Below are 17927 nucleotides of genomic sequence, written 5' to 3'. Positions count from 1 at the left end.
TTGTATTCCTTTAATGTAACAAGTTCTTGTGTAATGATTCTTTTGTTTGATATTGAGATAGCTTTGGATTAGATTCAAGGTTATGAAATGATATTGTTCTTCTTCAACTGCATCATGGTTAAGATGTATGTTAGATTTGGTTACAAGATTGAAGTGTTGATGCACCATTATATCATAAGATTAGTAGAGCATGTTGAAAGAAATTGTATAGTTTTGACAGCAAAAGCTTCTGCTGGTTTTCTGGATTGTGAGCCCGCTCGATCGGGTGATTATCACCGATCGAGCGAGGTCCTCGAATGGGAAACAGAGATTTGAGCAATTTGAGCTCGCTCGATCGGTGGAGATTACCCGATCGAGCAAGGCCAAAACTTGACTAACACGAGAATTTGAGCTTCAGGGCTCGCTCGATCGGGTGATCTTAACCGATCAAGCGAGGTGCTCCATTTTTTTTAAAAAAAACAAATTTTTTTTTTTTTACTTATTTAGTCTTTGATGCTTGGCTAATATTTATGAATCTTATATTCTTTGTGTTGATATGAGAGATTAGTACTCGGATCCTCACAGTGTATGCTACAAATTTTGAATCCCAAAGGGTTATTAGCTTAAAAAAATTTCATAGGGAGTTATTAGCAAACTCGGGATTTCACAGGGGTGATATATGCAATTTTTTCTTTTTATAATAATCGAGATTTTTACGGCATCATAATAAAAATCATATAAATTTTAATTATTAATTATGAAAATCAACTGAAATAATACAATGATCATTGTTTCACTTTTAGTCATGTTAATGGTGAATTTGTATTTTCAATCCTGTAACTTGAATGTTTTTATTTTTATTCATATTATGATGCATTTTCATTTTTAATCATGTCACTTGTATATTGTTTTTATTTTTATCATTTAACTCTCATGTGTTTTTTGGGTTATGTACTTATGTTGTGGTATATATATTTTCATTTATAGTCATGTAATTTTTATATTATTTTTATTTTTTGTCATTTAACTTGTATTATATCCCTATATATTTTTATATGACCTTACTTATAGTGTAAATAATTTCTTATTTTTGCACAATGATAGAACTTTAATTTTTTATTCAATGTTTTAGATAGATAAAAGATAATAGATAGATAGATTTCACAATGATAAAATTTTACCATTTGTATTCACATTTTGATGTAGGTAATAGATTTAATTTATACTCCTACATTAATTTCATAAATATATGTTTTTAACTTTAACTTTTAATATTATTATAGAAAATTTTAGTTTTTAGTTTTGTTTTTTTCAAGATTTATATTTTTATATTTATTTTTAATTTTAACTTTTTATATTAATACCGTAAGTTTTGGTTTTTTCCTTTTCTTCTTTTCAAAATTTATTTATCTATTTGATCAACTGCAACTCGATTAAGTTGCAAACTAAAATTTAGCTTATTCTTATATATTTTTAAATTGCCTAACATTACATAAGTTGTAATATAAATAAGACAAATTGTGAGAAATTAAAAAATGGTTCTTTCAAAAAATAATAATTAAAAAATGAATTACTTAATGACATTAATGGACATATTAGTTGCAATTTAATGAAAGTGTATAATTTATTTATGAATATTAATATTTACATATAATATAATAAAAATATTTATTTATTTTTATGTTCTAACTAAAATGCTATTTTACTTTTATATATTTTTATATTTTTATATTACCTTAATTTTAGTGTAAATAAAATGAAAAAATTGTTATTTCACAATTGTAAAACTTTATCCTTTTATTCATACTTTTAGAGAGGTAAAGTAATAATTATTAAATATACATTATTTTCTTTTAATAATTCAGTAAAAAAAATTTATTTGTCAAACATATACATATATAATATATATATATATATATATATATATTTAGAGTGAAAATATTTATTTTGTTAATTGTTTTGAATTGAAATAATACACAATTTAATAAAATAAATATTTATTATCTTTAATAATTTTAATAAATAGATATTTTTATTTTTCTAAATCTAATAATTTGTTTGTTAATCAAAATAATACACAATTTAATAAAATAAATATTTATTATCTTTAATAATTTTAATGAATATAAATTTTTTCCAACATCTAATCAATTTTTTTTAATTGTTTTAGATTTTCCTAAGAAATATGTACGATAAAATATTATTTCTCAAATTTATTTTTATTATCAAATTTTTATTCAATTTTTGTGTATCGTTGTTTTCAAATTTTCTTATAATTATGTCATAACCAATTTTATTTTTTTATTATATATATATATATATTAGAAAAAACCACTTTGATGCTAACGTATTTTAAATTTTGTTTTCTTAAAAAATTCATAGAAAATAATTCAAACCAATTCACTAAAGGGAAATTTTATAATTAAATAAAATGCGAGTTAACACAATGTATTTTTCATACCAAAAAATTATATGAAAATAATTTATTCATTGATTGCATTTATATTGTAATAGTATATTATTAAATTTATAAATATAGTATGATCTTTAGAAAATCATTAACACGTGTCTCATGGGTTAGACACATGAAAATATATTAGACATAACATAAGAAAAATTATAAATTTAAATTTATTAACCTTAAAATAAAAATAAAAAAAGTAATAATTAAAATTTCAAATAATATTCATTTGTTTTATTGTTTCTAAGATATAGTGAATTTTTAATATTTGATAAGGTCTTATATTTGAGTCTTAAATTTATTTAGATAAATGTGGATTACATTTTGACATTTATTTTTGGAAAAATTGCTTTTTTTGTTTCTATAAAATTCTTTATTTATAATTCCGATACTCTGTGTATCAGATTTCAAAGTCTGTTATATATGTTTTTCTTTCTTACGATTTTAGAGTCTTTTTTATGTGATATTTTTGTAGCGTAGACGTTTATAGTATTGCATCAGCATTTTTGATAAACAATAAGTAAAATTGCCAAAAATCGAAACACGCAAGACTAAACTGAATTTGAAATTTCGATATCGCTAAAAGCCCTTTATATCTGTTAAGTTCTTGTGTTTCAAATTTTGGACATAAAACTCCTACAAAAATACGTATGGAAAGGGGATATGTATGGATAATGAATTTTTATAAATTTTAAGATTTCACAGGGGTATGTATGTAATTATTTCATATGAAAATATAGAGCCAAAATCATAATTATCAAATATTAGCGGACTAAAATTACAATTTTTTCTTTATTTTTCCATCATTATCTTTGATTTATTTATATTTATGAATGAAATTTATAATATTTAATTTTATTTAAATTTCAAATTATACATAAATTTTATATTATATTTTTTTCTTATTTTTTTACGTTCATTTTTCACCAAGTTTTCATGAAATTATTTATCGACAAATTCTTTAATGAATTTTTTTTATTTCTACATCACACTTTTAAAGATATAATTATTAAATATACATAATTTTTTTTAAAATAATTAATTTAAAATATATTTTATTTTTCAAACATATATTCACTTTATATATCAATTTTTATATTTTTAAAACACTATGTAGAAAATCTCATCTCAATACAATTAATCGAATGAATATACAATCCAAATGCAAAATAAAAATTCATACTGAAAAACTTAGTCATTCTATTTATACTTTTATAGTCATAATAAAATAAATATATATATACTATCTTTAATAATTTTAAAGAATACATGCATATTTTTATTTTTCAACATCTGAATCATTTTTATATGTTAATAGTTTTTATATTTTTCTAAGAATTATGTTTCGATAAAATTTTATTTCTCTAATTTATTTTTATAATCAAATATATATTGAATTATGACGTATCATTATTTCCAAATTTTTTTATAAATATGTCGTAACTAAATTTTATTTTTTATTATAATTTAATTTTTTTAAAAAAAATGTGTTTTAAATTTTTTTTTCTTAAATTGATAGAAAGTAATTCAAACCAATTCATTGAAAGTGAATTTCTATAAATAAATAAGAGGTGAATTGACACAATGTATTTGTAATAACAAAAAAACTATATGAAAATAATTTAATTTTTGATTTCACTTATATTGCTATAGTATATAATTAATTTTACAAATGCAATATGATATTTAATAAACCAATTAAAATGTTGTGTTTAAAGAGTTCAAAAAAATTTATATTATTTTTTATTTTTTTTTCTAATATAGCAAGTTTTTATTAATAGATTATTGCATTTTTTGACCCTAAATTTTACACCATTTTTAAAAATAAAAAAGATTCACTTAGAACATAATTCACAAGAGCTTTTTTGCTAATTAATTATTAATTGACCCCATACTTTTACATTTTTAAGGCAAAAAATAATAATGATTAATTTATAAAATTAAAAAATAGTTAGTATAAATAATGCATTATTTTATAATTTTCGTCTCATTATTATTTTTTAGAATGAATTAGGAATATGATGACAAACATTAAAATGTATTCAATGGGTAAAATAATAATAATAATAAATGCATCAATTAAATGAATGAACAACACATTATTTTGTATAAATTGTACATTCCAAATTTGACCCTAGATTTTACACCATTTTTTCACTTATGCCCATGCAATTACTATCAATCATTCATATGTTTTGGACAATGTAGTAAATACACAATGCAAAACTTTGCCCTTTATTCATACTTTTATAGTAGAGATAGAGACATAGATATGTATCAGTAGCTATTCCCCCAAACAAGAAAGTGTAATTCCCATGCACATCATGGGATATTATATTCTTGGGCCTATTCAATACATATAAAAATGAGTGTAAATATCAAATACATGTTGGTTTCTTCCACAGCGATTCCTACGCTATGGTTATGGCAGCATTTGAAGTACAACTGACAAACTATAAAGAGTATAAACATCCTGCATCATCAAAATTCTGAAACAAAAGGATCACCAGAACTCCGACGTAAAATTGAAAACAGGGAAGGGGAGGCGAGGGAAAGAAAAATCATTACAAACAATAAAAACTATTGATCAAATACAAAGTTGCGAGTCCAAACCACTAAATGGGAGAATCATCTTGGCCCGGATAATACTTCCGGCCGAATATTCGAAGTACTGGAGTCGTTGATTATCCAATCAGTGTTCAGGTGATGCATATGATTGAATTCTTGACGGAACATTTCTTCCTGCTTCTGCCATTCTTCCCACCTCTCAGCCAAGCCATCACCCTCCAGCATCCTCACGACTTCCGACATCTTTGGACGTTCCAACGGGGATCTCTGTGTGCAGAGCAGAGCTACTTGGATCAGCTCTTCCACTTCATCGTCGAAATAATTACCTTGAAGATCCGCATCGACGAGTGTCTCCAACTTTTTTTCCTTTAAAAGTCCCCTGACCTGAAATTTTTCAAGTACATGTACTTTCATGTATGAACTGAGAGTGAAGCACTTAAAACAGTAATTGAAATGATTCCACGACACAAACCAAATAAAGTACTAAAACAGTTTATAGTCTCCGTTGGTTCACAAGTGAGACATGGTCATCTCTAGTTTCCGCAAGTCATGTGAAAACAGATTCAGCATTCAAAATTCCAAGAAGCTATTTTTACATACTAAAGACTCATCAGTACAAACAGTATAAGTGATATAATATGTCTCACCCAATCGAGTAACATCACTTCATCATCATTGGCAAGTCGAGCAAGATTGAAAGCTCTCTGACCAGTGATCAGCTCAAGAAGCATGACCCCATAACCGAAAACATCAGTTTTCTCGGAACATCTACCGGTGGAGAGGTACTCTGGAGCAATATGACCAATTGTTCCATGAACAGCCGTGGTAACATGAGTATCCTTGTAGTCCATAAGTGTGGCCAGCCCAAAGTCACCAACAACCGCTTCAAAGTCCTCATCCAATAATATATTCGCAGCTTTGACATCCCGATGAATGATTATAGGGTCACAGTGATCATGACAATAAGCAAGTCCCCTCGCAGACCCCAACGCTATCCTCTTTCTTCTTGGCCAATCAAGTGGAGGTTGAGTTTCAGGTCTATCTACAGTAATGCACCAAACAAGTTCATTAAAAGCCATACATAATACATAGTGTGCTCTACACTGCAAATGATCATCTAGACTCATATAATTTCGGCAATATAGTACTGTTTTTGGCCATAAATAATGCGGTTATGGTAGTTACTAGCTAGTGACTGAAGCAGTTTAATTAACCACACAAGTGTTGAGAATCTATAAAAGGAAAATGCATGAGATAGTAACAAAGTAGTACATGGCATAGAATGATTATTGTCTTTTCATACGGATATATGAATGCTGAAATAAAATTGCAAAAGCCTTTAATCGATTCATTGAATTGTGAGGAAACCATCCAAATCTCTGTCAAGATATGCTGGATCAAGGCAAATGCATTCCGCTGCTTGACAACTGGGATGGAATAAGAGGTATTATTCTTGAAAAATCATTTTTCTTCGAAGCATTAGAAAAACAAAATGGATTTTACCATATATTCATGTTAGTTGTCCCACATAAATGAAACGACATTCCAAAATTTTTTAGTAATTTCTAAAGCTATACAACAGTCGAGGATCTCGAGTTAGTCGTGGATCATTATATATGCCCATTATCCTCTCCTGGCTCGTAACACATGAAGTAAAAACGCAGTAAACAATATGAACAGCAGATCAAGCATACCTCTCAAGCACGATGCAACACTACCATTAGCCATATAAGGATAAACAAGCAACCGTTCTGTAGGAGTCATGCAAAAGCCACGCAAGCGAAGTAAATTTCGATGCAAAACCATGCTGATCATTTCCACTTCTAGTCGGAATTGAACCTCTCCACCTCGAGTGCGCTCTTCATTCAGTCTTTTTACTGCTACTAGAGAGCCATCAGCTAATCGTCCTTTGTAAACCTTACCAAATCCACCTCTGCCAAGGATATTTTTATTACTGAAGTCATCTGATGCAACTTGCAATTCACGCAGTGAAAATCTTTTGAGCTGTCCCAGATGGACTTCTGGATCCTCCATAGCTACAAGAATACACAAAATAAGCGGAAAAAATTAAAAGCTATACATATTATGATGATATTCTCAGCCTTTTCTAAATCCACAAACCAGGAACATCAAAGAAATGATCCTCTGGCTTCCTTCTACGATACCAAGCAAGCGCAATTTCCGAGCCAGCAAATAGCAGGGCCGCTCCAGCAGCATTGTCGGCAACTGCAATGATTTTCATTAATTCATACGAATGAATGTTTTGCCTAGCTTGTTGTTTGATTATGAACATAATTTCCATTGCTTATTCTCACATATATATTTAATCTTGAAAAAATTTCATTGTCATTAAAGAAAAAAACCTGATTAAGTGGGGTTAGCCACAAAAACATTAATCATCACTTGTCACAAAAATGGATAATCTTTAAGCCAAAAAACACACAGAAACAAAGAAATAACTATTCCATGGTTGCATTTACGACTCAAACACAATAATATTTAACCATTGATTGATGTGATAAAAAGAATAATTACCTGCAGAAACATGTGGAGAATCAGATGAAAAGGAGGAGCTGGAGCTGAAGCTGGGGCACAGAGCAATTTCCCGGAGCTGCTCTCTTTTCAAAACGGCTCCGACCAGCCTCTCCCAGTTGTCATACACCATCGACATATATAACTTTTGCTTTGAGATATATGATCTCTCTGTAATGCATAACTGATATTTCTCTTTTTTTAACCAACCAATAATTCATTAAAGTAAAAAGGTACCAGTACAGTTACACCGCACATCCTGATTATTATAATAAATCAAGGGGTCTTGCTTAAGGTGGACTTGTCGGTTGACTCAACGCCCAGCATTTTAATTAAGGTAATATATTTTTACTTTTTTTTTTTTTGTTTTTTTGAGAAATTTCATCGGTAATTTAAAATTTTCAGCACTATTCACCAAAATCAGCATCCACTAGCGTCTCCAACTTCTTTTCCTTCAAATGTCGCCTCACCCGACATTTTTCAACCACTAATTCATGTGTATATATAAACTTTAAAGTGGACACTGTACAGTAGTCGTGAGTGTAAAAACAGATTCAACATATCAAATTCCAACAAGTAAGTAATATGGCTCACCCATTCAAGTAACATCAAATCATCAGCATTGGCGAGCCGAGCAAGATCGGAAGCTCTCTGACCAGTGATGAACTCCATAACCAAAAACATCAGTTTTCTCTGAACATTTACCAGTGGAGAGATACTCAGGAGCAATATGACCAATTGCTCCATGAACGGCCGTGGTAACATGAGTATCCTCTCTGTGCATAAGTTTGGCCAGCCCAAAGTCACCTACAATTGCTTCCAAATCCTCATCCAAGAATATATTCGCAGCTTTGACATCCCGATGAACGATTTTAGGGTCACAGTGATCATGCAAATAAGCAAGCCCCTTCGCAGACCCCAATGCTATCCGTTTTCTTATCGGCCAATCAAGTGGAGCTAGAGATTCAGGTCTCTCTACAATAATGCACCAATAGGTTCATCAAAAGTACTAAATATACGTAGTCCGCGCTATACTGGACCACCGGCAGTAATCATCATCTAGAATCATGTAGTACTTCAACAATACTGTGTTGAGCTGCATTGGTTTGGTGATAAATGAGCTGATTTGCTAGATAGTGACAGAAGCATTTTGTATTCAGTAATCTCTAAATCGAAGCTAGCTTTCATATCATGATGCAAACACTATATCTTACGTTAAAAAAACTGGCACATATCAATCAAGATGTGCAACTTTCCATATAAATACTTTATTGCCAGATTCTCAGCTCTTGATGCAAACTAAAAATGACAAACCCAATAAACAATATGATAGCATATCATGCCAACCTCTCAAGCACAATGCAACATCTCCATTCACCATATAAGGATAAACAAGCAACCATTCCGTAGGAGTCATGCAAAAGCCACGCAAACGAAGTAAATTTGGATGCTCAGCTATGCGGAAAATTTCCACTTCTGTTTGAAACTCTCTGTCTTTAGCGTGCTCTTCGTTCAGTCTTTTTATTGCTACTAGACTTCCATCAGCTAATTGGCCCTTGACTGTAAACATTACGAAATCCACCTCTGTTAAGTATATATTTCTGACTGAAATTATCATGAAAAAAAACCTGATTAAGTGGGTTAGCCACAAAAACAATCATCACTTGTCAAAAAAATGGATAATCTTTAAGCCAACACACAGAAATAAAGAAATAACTATTCCAATGGCTGCATTTACGACTAATTAAACAATTGATTGAGCCTAAACCCAAATGAAAATAATACCTGCAGAAACATGTGGAGAAGATGGATTGAAGCGGAAATCAGATGAAAAGGACACAGAGCAATTTGCCGGAGCTGCTCTCTTTTTAAAACGGCTCCGACCAGGCTCTCCCAGTTGTCATACACCATCGACATAACTTTTGCTTTGAGATATATGATCTCTCTGTAATGCATAAATGGGTGGAAGAGATTTCTTGCATCAATACCACTGCATGAATCGTTAATGCATGGATTCTAGGATTTTCGTGGTACTAATATCTTCTTGTCCAAATCTGAGACTGCCCCCGTAGTTCCGTTTCAAAATTATTAAAAGTAAAGGTCCGAAACTTCCACCTAATGAATTCGAAGGTTCCAGCTACCCCCTCTCCTCTCAAAATCTGAGACTTCCCGTAGTTTATTAAACTGATTTCTTTGAAACTTCACATTTTTTTAGGTCATCGTTCCAAAATTATTATTAAAAATAACTATTCATCCAGTGGCTTTCTGAAGATTATTTGAAGGGATTTTCGTTCAGCACCCCATAACCATGAAATATGAGGGAAGGAGAGGAAGAACTTTAATTTTTTTTCACCTCTTGTAACATTAGGCAGAGACACGAGTTCAGATTTAAATTTAAAAAGGGACCAAAACATGCCAAAGTTGGAAATAAAATGATTTTATATTCATCTTTTGCTGATAAATTTATCAGTAGCTATTCCCCCAAACAAGAAATTGTAATTCCCATGCACATCATGGGATATATTTTGTGGAAGCAACTTTGCTTATTCTTTCACAATCTTGGGCCTATTCAATACATATAAAAATGAGTGTGTACATATCAAATACATGTTGGTTTCTTCCACAGCGATTCCCGCGCTATGGATATGAGAGCATCTAAAATACAACTGACAAACTATAAAGAGTATAAACATCCTGCATCATCAAAATTCTGAAACACAAGGATCACCAGAACTCAGGCGTAAAATCAAAAACAGGGAAGGGGAGGCGAGGCGAGGGAAAGAAAAATCATTTACAAACAATAAAAACTATTGATCAAATACAAAGTTGCGAATCCAAACCACTAAATGGGAGAATCATCTTGGCCCGGATAATTCGTCCGGCCGAATATTCGAAGTGGAGTCGTTGATTATCCAATCAGTGTTCGGGTGATGCATATGATTGAATTCTTGACGGAACATTTCTTCCTTCTGCCATTCTTCCCACCTCTCAGCCAAACCATCACCCTCCAGCATCCTCACGACTTCCGACATCTTTGGACGCTCCAACGGGGAGCTCTGTGTGCAGAGCAGAGCTACTTGGATCAGCTGTTCCACTTCATCGTCGATATAATTACCTTGAAGATCCGCATCGACGAGTGTCTCCAACTTTTTTTCCTTCAAAAGTCCCCTGACCTGACAATTTTCAAGTACATGCACTTTCATGTATGAACTGAGAGTGAACCACTGGAAACAGTAATTGAAATGATTCCACGACACAAACCAAATTCAATACTAAAACAATTTATAGCCTCCGTTAGACCAGACCACACAGTTCAAGACCCGCAGGTTCCTGGGTCGGAACCAGCAGATTGACTCCGAGTCCCTGACCCTTTGCTGTAATTGGAATGACCAGTTCAAAAAACCATCATTTCCGGCTTGACCTTCAAATTTTGTTTTTAAATTTTAAATTTGTCAATAAGAATTGTTAACTAAATATGACTGCCAAAGTTTTAAAAACAATGAAAAATACAAACTATGTATATATAATAAAAAGTTTTTAAAGTAAAAATTTAAAAATTTACTGTCAACTAAAATTTAATTACACAAATTCAAATGAAGAAGAAATGGAGCTTAAACTTAAATTTAAAATACCTACATATCTCTTATCTCTAAGAATTACTAAAAACGAAAAACAAAACATCTGAACCCACTGGTAAACTTGCCGATTACTGAACCGGCGGTTCAATGGTAGGGAACCCAGACCCTTGAGTGATCCAAAAATCATGGAACCACTAACTACGTTGGAACCAGGTTTGGTTCACAAGTGAAACATGGTCATCTCTAGTTTCCGCAAGTGTGAAAACAGATTCAGCATCCAAAATTCCAAGAAGCTATGTTATATACTAAAGACTCATCAGTACAAACAGTATAAGTGATATAATATGGCTCACCCAATCGAGTAACATCACATCATCATCATTGGCAAGTCGAGCAAGATCGAAAGCTCTCTGACCAGTGATCAGCTCAAGAAGCATGACCCCATAACCGAAAACATCAGTTTTCTCAGAAGATTTACCGGTGGAGAGATATTCGGGAGCAATATGACCAATTGTTCCACGAACAGCCGTGGTAACATGAGTATCCTTGTAGTCCATAAGTTTGGCCAGCCCAAAGTCACCGACAACTGCTTCAAAGTCCTCATCCAATAATATATTCGCAGCTTTGACATCCCGATGAATGATTTTGGGGTCACAGTGATCATGCAAATAAGCAAGTCCCCTCGCAGACCCCAACGCTATCCGTTTTCTTATTGGCCAATCAAGTGGAGGTTGAGTTTCAGGTCTATCTACAGTAATGCACCAAACAAGTTCATTAAAAGCAATACATAATACATAGTGTGCGCTACACTGGACAACTGGCAAATGATCATCTGGAATCATATAATTTCGGCAATATAGTACTGTTCGGCTATAAATAAGGTGGTTATAGTAGTTACTAGCTAGTGACTGAACCAGTTTAAATAACCACACAAGTGTCGAGAATCTAAAAAGAAAAATGCCATAAGATAGTTACAAAGTAGTACATGGCATAGAATGATTGTCTTTTCATACGGATATATGAATGCTGAAATAAAATTGCACAAGCTTTTAATTGATTCGTTGAATTGTGAGGATAACCATCCAAATCTCACTCAAGATATGCTGGATCAAGGCAAATGCATTCGGTTGCTTGACACTGAGATGGAATAAGAACTATTCTTGAAAAATCATTTTTCTTCGAAGCATTAGAAAAACAAAATGGATTTTACCTCATATTCATGTTAATTTCCCACATAAATGACACGACATTCCAAAATTTTTGAGTCATTTTTAAAGCTACAACAGTCGAGGATCTTGAGTTACTCGTGAATCATGATGTTACGAGTCCAGGAGGGGATATGGGCTTATATAAGCCCATTATCCTCTCCTGGACATGTAACACATGAAGTAAAAACCCAGTAAACAATATGAACAGCAGATCAAGCGTACCTCTCAAGCACGATGCAACACTTCCATTAGCCATATAAGGATAAACAAGCAACCGTTCTGTAGGAGTCATGCAAAAGCCACGCAAGCGAAGTAAATTTCGATGCACAGCCATGCTGATCATTTCCACTTCTGTTTGGAATTGAAGCTCTCCACCTTGAGTGCGCTCTTCTTTCAGTCTTTTTACTGCTACTAGAGAGCCATCAGCTAATCGACCTTTGTAAACCTTACCAAATCCACCTCTGCCAAGGATATTTTTATTACTGAAGTTATCTGATGCAACTTGCAATTCACGTAGTGAAAATCTTTTGAGCTGTCCCAGATGGACTTCTGGATCCTCCTCAGCTACAAGAATACACAAAATAAGCGGAAAAACTAAAAGCTATACATATTATGATGATATTCTCAGCCTTTTCTAAATCCACAAACCAGGAACATCAAAGAAATGATCCTCTGGCTTTCTTCTACGATACCAAGCAAGCGCAATTGCCGGGCAGCAAATAGCAGGGCCGCTCCAGCAGCAACTCCCCCTGCAATGGCTCCGGTAGCACTGTTGGCAACTGCAATGGTTCTTCACTGATGAGTACGCTTTATTCTTTCAGATGATAAACAAGTTAACTATATCATCACTGTTAGCACCAAGTACCCTTTTAGTCTCAGATTACCATAGTTTAAATCACTCTGTGACAGACTAATCCAAAACTTAATGCCAAACAAAAGTGTTACAGTGACTACATCAAATGAAATGGTGCCCTTAATACAGATCTGCTCATTGCTTCTCTTTGTTTTACTGTGTCTAGGAATTCCTTGTTCGTTTATATACTAATCCAAAATTTAATGCCAAACAAAAGTGTTACAGTGACTACATCAAATGAAATGGTGCCCTTAACACAGATCTGCTCATTGCACATTCATCAAGTCAAATGACCAAGCTCATTTTTTAAATTATGGGTAAGGTAAAGGCACAAAGGATAGGCAAACCTCGAGAGGAAGACTGAGATGATGGCGGAAGTGGAGGAGGTGGAGATACAGGAAGTTTATCCAACTGATTATTGTCAAAACTGAGAGGAAGAAGCCCACAGTCAGAATGATGCATTGATGGGTCATTTTTGTCTGACACAAGAACAAGCAGATAGAACAGTAGTAAACCTGATAGGAGTAAAAAGCTGAAAGGATCCATTGACGGGAATTTGACCTGTCAGATGGTTATTTGAAAGATCCCTGCAGTTGTCGGAATAAATGATTATTAGGCTCCAACAGACCAAAATAAAAGGAAAATAATAAAATAAGTAAATAACAAGAAACACATCAACTGCCACCATACAGGACTTGAAGCGTCATGATAGTAGTAAGTGACCGGGGGATTTGTCCAGTCAAACTGTTATTGTTGAGCCTCCTGTTCAGTTTAAAGGTTAAGGACAAACCATCATGTTTCAAAGAATGAAGAAATAACTGAATGAAAGAATCAAAGCAGCTAACGTGTTTGCTAGATGTAGCACAATAATTCATATCCCACGTGACAGAAACATGGAAGAACACATCAGTTTATGATTTTGGCGTGACAACTTCTTCTCTTTCTCGGGCTAAACATGTCAAAAATTCATTTTCCCCAGGATTTTCTAGCACACCAATAGAGTTGCTGTACATGCTAATTTAAAAGTTTATGTGCATGTTTCTTATCAGCTGATTTCTCTGCATAAATCACATGTCACTGTAATAAAAGATAACCTTTTCTCTACAGCCCATGGTAGCATCGATCCTATGACAGTTGCAAAATAAGAATAATAAGTAGAATAGGGAAAACCTTCAGCAATTTAACAACAGAAATGAAATCCTCTATTCACTTTCAAGGTTACTAAACTTGTGCTTTGAATTAGTTAGTATTTACATCAAAATATCTATATATTAAACAATTGCAACCATGGCAATCACAAATGGCTCTAACTGTCACTTGATAGCAGTATAGACCATAACCCTATGACTCAAACAAAACAAAGAAACTTAAACTTAGAGCCTAGACTTAATGATTTCGAACAACAGGCAAAGCCAGCTATACTTTCCATCATTTAACTTCATTTGTTGTGAAGATGCGCTGATTTGGGTGACTTTTCTGAAGAAGTGAAAGTAAACTAATTGAAAACAGAATAGGAGGATAAACTTCAGTGATTCTGTTCCGTATGGCACATCCAAATGCTGCACAAGCAAATCACTCACTTCTGAATTTCATCTTTCCTACTCAAGTTATGATGAAGAGGAAAATAAATTCTCGAGAACTAAATAAAAAACCTAGACACAGAAAAAGAAAGTTTGAAAAAGAGAGAAACATACAAGAAACGTAGCTTTTGAAGTTTGCCCAATGTGCCAGGGATTGGACCAACCAGGCTATTCAAATAAAGATCCAAGCTCACCAAACTTGTCAAGTTTCCTAGTTCGTTTGGAATACTTCCAGTAATATTGTTACTGTAAAGTTCCCTGCCAAGAAAGAGAAAACGAGAGATTGCTTTATATGAACCGGAGAAATCCAGCAATGCTCTGTGATAAAGGTAATTCAATAAGACAAGGACAGGGAAAAGATGCATGAAGTTGTTGACAAAGATATTCATACAGGGGGGCATCATTAAGGATGCTACGTGCTCGGGTGAGAGAAAAGTAGCAGCAAAAGTTAGATGGATATCAAGCATAATGGCTAGATCTTTGAGCCACACCTTGCAATCAAATAAGAACATGCATCTTGCTAAACTTTATATGTCATTACATTCTTAACTTTGATTTCAGTCGCAGATGCATTGGACATCAATTTATACAAAACCAAGGAATTCATGCAAAAAAGTCAAAGTCGCTCCTAAACCAGACTTCTTTTACAAAAAATTATTGCCCAAGAATATAAAATGATGAGTATGCTAACTAACACCAAACTGAAAATAAGAATCATCATCTGTAAATTCTGGCAAAAAAGGTAAAATAATACCTGAAGAGACGTTATTATCATAGAAGTTTGGTAAAGTATAAAACATCTGAAAACGAACGCACATAACTGATGATGACACCAAAAATAATGACTTACAGATACTGTAAATTTGGAAGTAGACCAAGCTGAGGGGAAAGGGTGCCAGACAAATTTGCATTGCCAAGATCGCTGAACATAAACAGTAACAAAAATACTTTTATACTCTCAAAATTACAAAAGAAGCAAACTAAGCACCTAAACACAATGGAAATACAAGCAGTCTTACACTCGAGTGACGCTATTTTCGTTATTGCATGTAACATGAAACCACGTGCACGGGTTAACAAGGGTCGGATCCCAACTCTGGAGAACACTATTAGGATCAGCCAAATTGTTCTTCAATGAATTCAAGGCATCCCCTGCCAAAGAACAATGTTATCCTAAACACCATCAGATTTTCAGTGACTAGTTTGGCAACAACTAAACAGCACACGTTATCAAACTATCAACAACCAATCAACAGCAGCAAGTGGAAAAATTGCATAGTCGTCTACAAAGTTATAAGATAACCATCCAATTTTACTAAATAAGAAAATTGAGTACTTAGAAAGTTTGCCAAAATAAAAGCAATGAATTTGTGTCTCAACTGCCACATATCTATTATTAAAAAAGTAAGATAGTTTCTAAACGATATCCGCACAAGCCTAGAAACCTTTTAGTGGCATTGGGTAAGTTTTGACCTGTAAATCCACAAATTCCAGGGTGAACACACAACTAGATTGCAATTCAGCTCAACTGAATCCCACGAAAAACAACAGTCAACACACCAAGTTAAATCAAAATCAGAGGGAAAAAAACACACACTGAAAGTAACGGAATCAGGGAGCAGAACAGCAGACCTTCGGCGTTGGCAGACACCCTTGAAAATTGAGCAAGCACAAGTATTGAGGACAAGAAAAAAGAGCAAAAAACCCAGGTAGTTGACCGATCCATTCAACTTTGATCCCAAAATCAACCCCTACAAACCTAGATTCATCATCAAGATACCACAACAACTCTCTCAACACGACCCTGCCCACTCCATATAATTATATAACGGACGCACCTCCCCTCCAAGAAAAGCAACGAAAAACCTTGTATCGTCAAAACCCACCAAAATTCAACTGAAACCAATCAACAACCCAAGTCAAAAAACAACCAACACAGCAGCAAAAGGGAAAGCTTGGGAACAGAAAAGCTTCGCCAATAACACCCCGACTCCAAATTCTTTCGAAAATATTGGGCAGAAGAATCGAAATTGATATGCTGTTAAATTGAATAGTCGAGCATTCAACGGTCAGTGAAAGGGAAAATGGGGACAAGGGGTGAAGTCGTTGCAGAGAAAATGAATGCTTAGTCAAACCTCTCTGTCTCTCTCCTCCACTCTTCTTCCCTCTCTGTTTAATGCTAAACCAGTTGTATTATTCTATTGACAAACAAATACAAGTGCACACTACACTTTTTTAAACAAAAACTTTGTAATTATTACCCATTTTCTTTGGATTATATATAACTCAAACTTATATATTTGAGATAGACGGATAAAAAAAATAAACGTGACATATATAATTGAGGCGAGATAATAAATATTCACCGAAGATGTTTTCGGGCCATCGATTACACGAGAGCTAAAAAAATCGTGTTTTCAAAATTTCTTTAAGAAAAACAAAGATTTTGGGCATAATGATTAGGGTGCATTGACTTGGATATAGTTATAATGGGAAATTTGCACATTACCAACTCAATAATGCACACGCACTACTTGTTGGAAGATACACACAGAAAAAGTATCACATTACAATTTAGTGGTGAATGAGCACTTTACCAAAATGGGAGGTGGAGACTTACTTTTTCACGATTCCAAGTATATAGCATAACACATTTCCCAAATTAGAACACATAGGCTCCAATTAATGCAAATGATACAACGTTTAACATTTTTTATTTGATGTTTGATTAGATACAACAACTAATAAAGTTATAAATAACTGTGTTATCTTGCTATTATAAATAGTTCGTTGTCTCAAATGATGTATAAAGGTTTTTATTATCCACACTTATGTGCACTAAACTCATAGTTAATTAACCAAATTAGAGGTTGTCAAAACAAATAATAATAATAATAATAATAATAATAATAATAATACTCCTTTTTAAGCGATGGTTGGGATTATCGCGAAGAAATAAATTTCGAGGTAATGTACATTAGAGAATATTAAATTTTTTGTATAAAGTGTGATGATGTTGAAATAATTTTTTCTACATCAATATTATTTTTGAGTTTTTGTAATTATATTATGGTTTGCTTTTAATAAAACTAAATATATTAATTATGTGTAAGGATATTTTGGGAAATAATTAGTATCGTTTAGAGATAATATAATAAAAAATAGTCA

At 32.8% G+C, this 17927-nt stretch overlaps 3 protein-coding genes across 6 annotated transcripts; all 3 read right to left on the bottom strand.

Moving 5' to 3' along the window:
- Positions 1 to 4812: 4812 nt before the first annotated feature.
- LOC140888199 (BRASSINOSTEROID INSENSITIVE 1-associated receptor kinase 1-like) lies at positions 4813 to 8007 on the bottom strand. 2 transcript variants are annotated; one of them, XM_073295887.1, is made up of 5 exons: positions 7544 to 8007; positions 7130 to 7234; positions 6703 to 7044; positions 5656 to 6050; positions 4813 to 5392 (listed from the first exon to the last, which is right to left on the bottom strand). In XM_073295887.1, exons 1-5 carry the CDS (start codon positions 7677 to 7679, stop codon positions 5069 to 5071), a joined length of 1302 nt encoding a protein of 433 aa, XP_073151988.1. In that variant the 5' UTR covers positions 7680 to 8007; the 3' UTR covers positions 4813 to 5068. The 2 variants fall into 2 exon arrangements, with proteins under 2 accessions (XP_073151988.1, XP_073151989.1); XM_073295888.1 differs by lacking the exon at positions 7544 to 8007 and adding an exon at positions 7372 to 7506.
- Positions 8008 to 8070: 63 nt separating this feature from the next.
- Positions 8071 to 9572, bottom strand: LOC140888208 (BRASSINOSTEROID INSENSITIVE 1-associated receptor kinase 1-like). 3 transcript variants are annotated; one of them, XM_073295899.1, is made up of 3 exons: positions 9326 to 9572; positions 8888 to 9145; positions 8071 to 8515 (listed from the first exon to the last, which is right to left on the bottom strand). In XM_073295899.1, the coding sequence occupies exons 2-3, from the start codon at positions 9108 to 9110 to the stop codon at positions 8157 to 8159; spliced, it is 582 nt and encodes a 193-aa protein (XP_073152000.1). In that variant the 5' UTR covers positions 9111 to 9145; positions 9326 to 9572; the 3' UTR covers positions 8071 to 8156. The 3 variants fall into 3 exon arrangements, 2 of the variants coding, with proteins under 2 accessions (XP_073152000.1, XP_073152001.1); XM_073295900.1 differs by having other exon boundaries at positions 8888 to 9100; XR_012152074.1 differs by having other exon boundaries at positions 8380 to 8636; positions 8888 to 9100.
- Positions 9573 to 10099: 527 nt separating this feature from the next.
- LOC140888195 (BRASSINOSTEROID INSENSITIVE 1-associated receptor kinase 1-like) lies at positions 10100 to 16970 on the bottom strand. The gene is given in 12 exon segments (XM_073295882.1): positions 10100 to 10713; positions 11472 to 11866; positions 12549 to 12890; positions 12975 to 13040; positions 13043 to 13105; positions 13527 to 13606; positions 13695 to 13766; positions 13870 to 13941; positions 14874 to 15017; positions 15610 to 15681; positions 15779 to 15911; positions 16392 to 16970. Coding segments are annotated over 12 exon segments (1851 nt in total). The 5' UTR covers positions 16486 to 16970; the 3' UTR covers positions 10100 to 10395.
- Positions 16971 to 17927: the final 957 nt, after the last annotated feature.

Source organism: Henckelia pumila, chromosome 3 (assembly GCF_033568475.1).
Source record: "Henckelia pumila isolate YLH828 chromosome 3, ASM3356847v2, whole genome shotgun sequence".
In the NCBI taxonomy this organism is placed as follows: domain Eukaryota; kingdom Viridiplantae; phylum Streptophyta; class Magnoliopsida; order Lamiales; family Gesneriaceae; genus Henckelia; species Henckelia pumila.
Note: the sequence above shows the minus strand (reverse complement) of the source record. Positions and strands in the feature narration are given on the sequence as shown.

Excerpts from the sequence above, each read along its gene's own strand:
- LOC140888199 (XM_073295887.1), bottom strand. The coding sequence starts at position 7,679 with ATGTCGATGGTGTATGACAACTGGGAGAGGCTGGTCGGAGCCGTTTTG. Across the intron at positions 7,045-7,129 it reads TCATTTCTTTGATGTTCCTG|CTATGGAGGATCCAGAAGTC; the intron begins GTTTGTGGATTT and ends GTATTCTTGTAG. Across the intron at positions 5,393-5,655 it reads AAGTGATGTTACTCGATTGG|GTCAGGGGACTTTTAAAGGA; the intron begins GTGAGACATATT and ends GAAAAATTTCAG.
- LOC140888208 (XM_073295899.1), bottom strand. The coding sequence starts at position 9,110 with ATGTTTACAGTCAAGGGCCAATTAGCTGATGGAAGTCTAGTAGCAATA. Across the intron at positions 8,516-8,887 it reads TGTTGCATTGTGCTTGAGAG|AGAGACCTGAATCTCTAGCT; the intron begins GTTGGCATGATA and ends GCATTATTGTAG.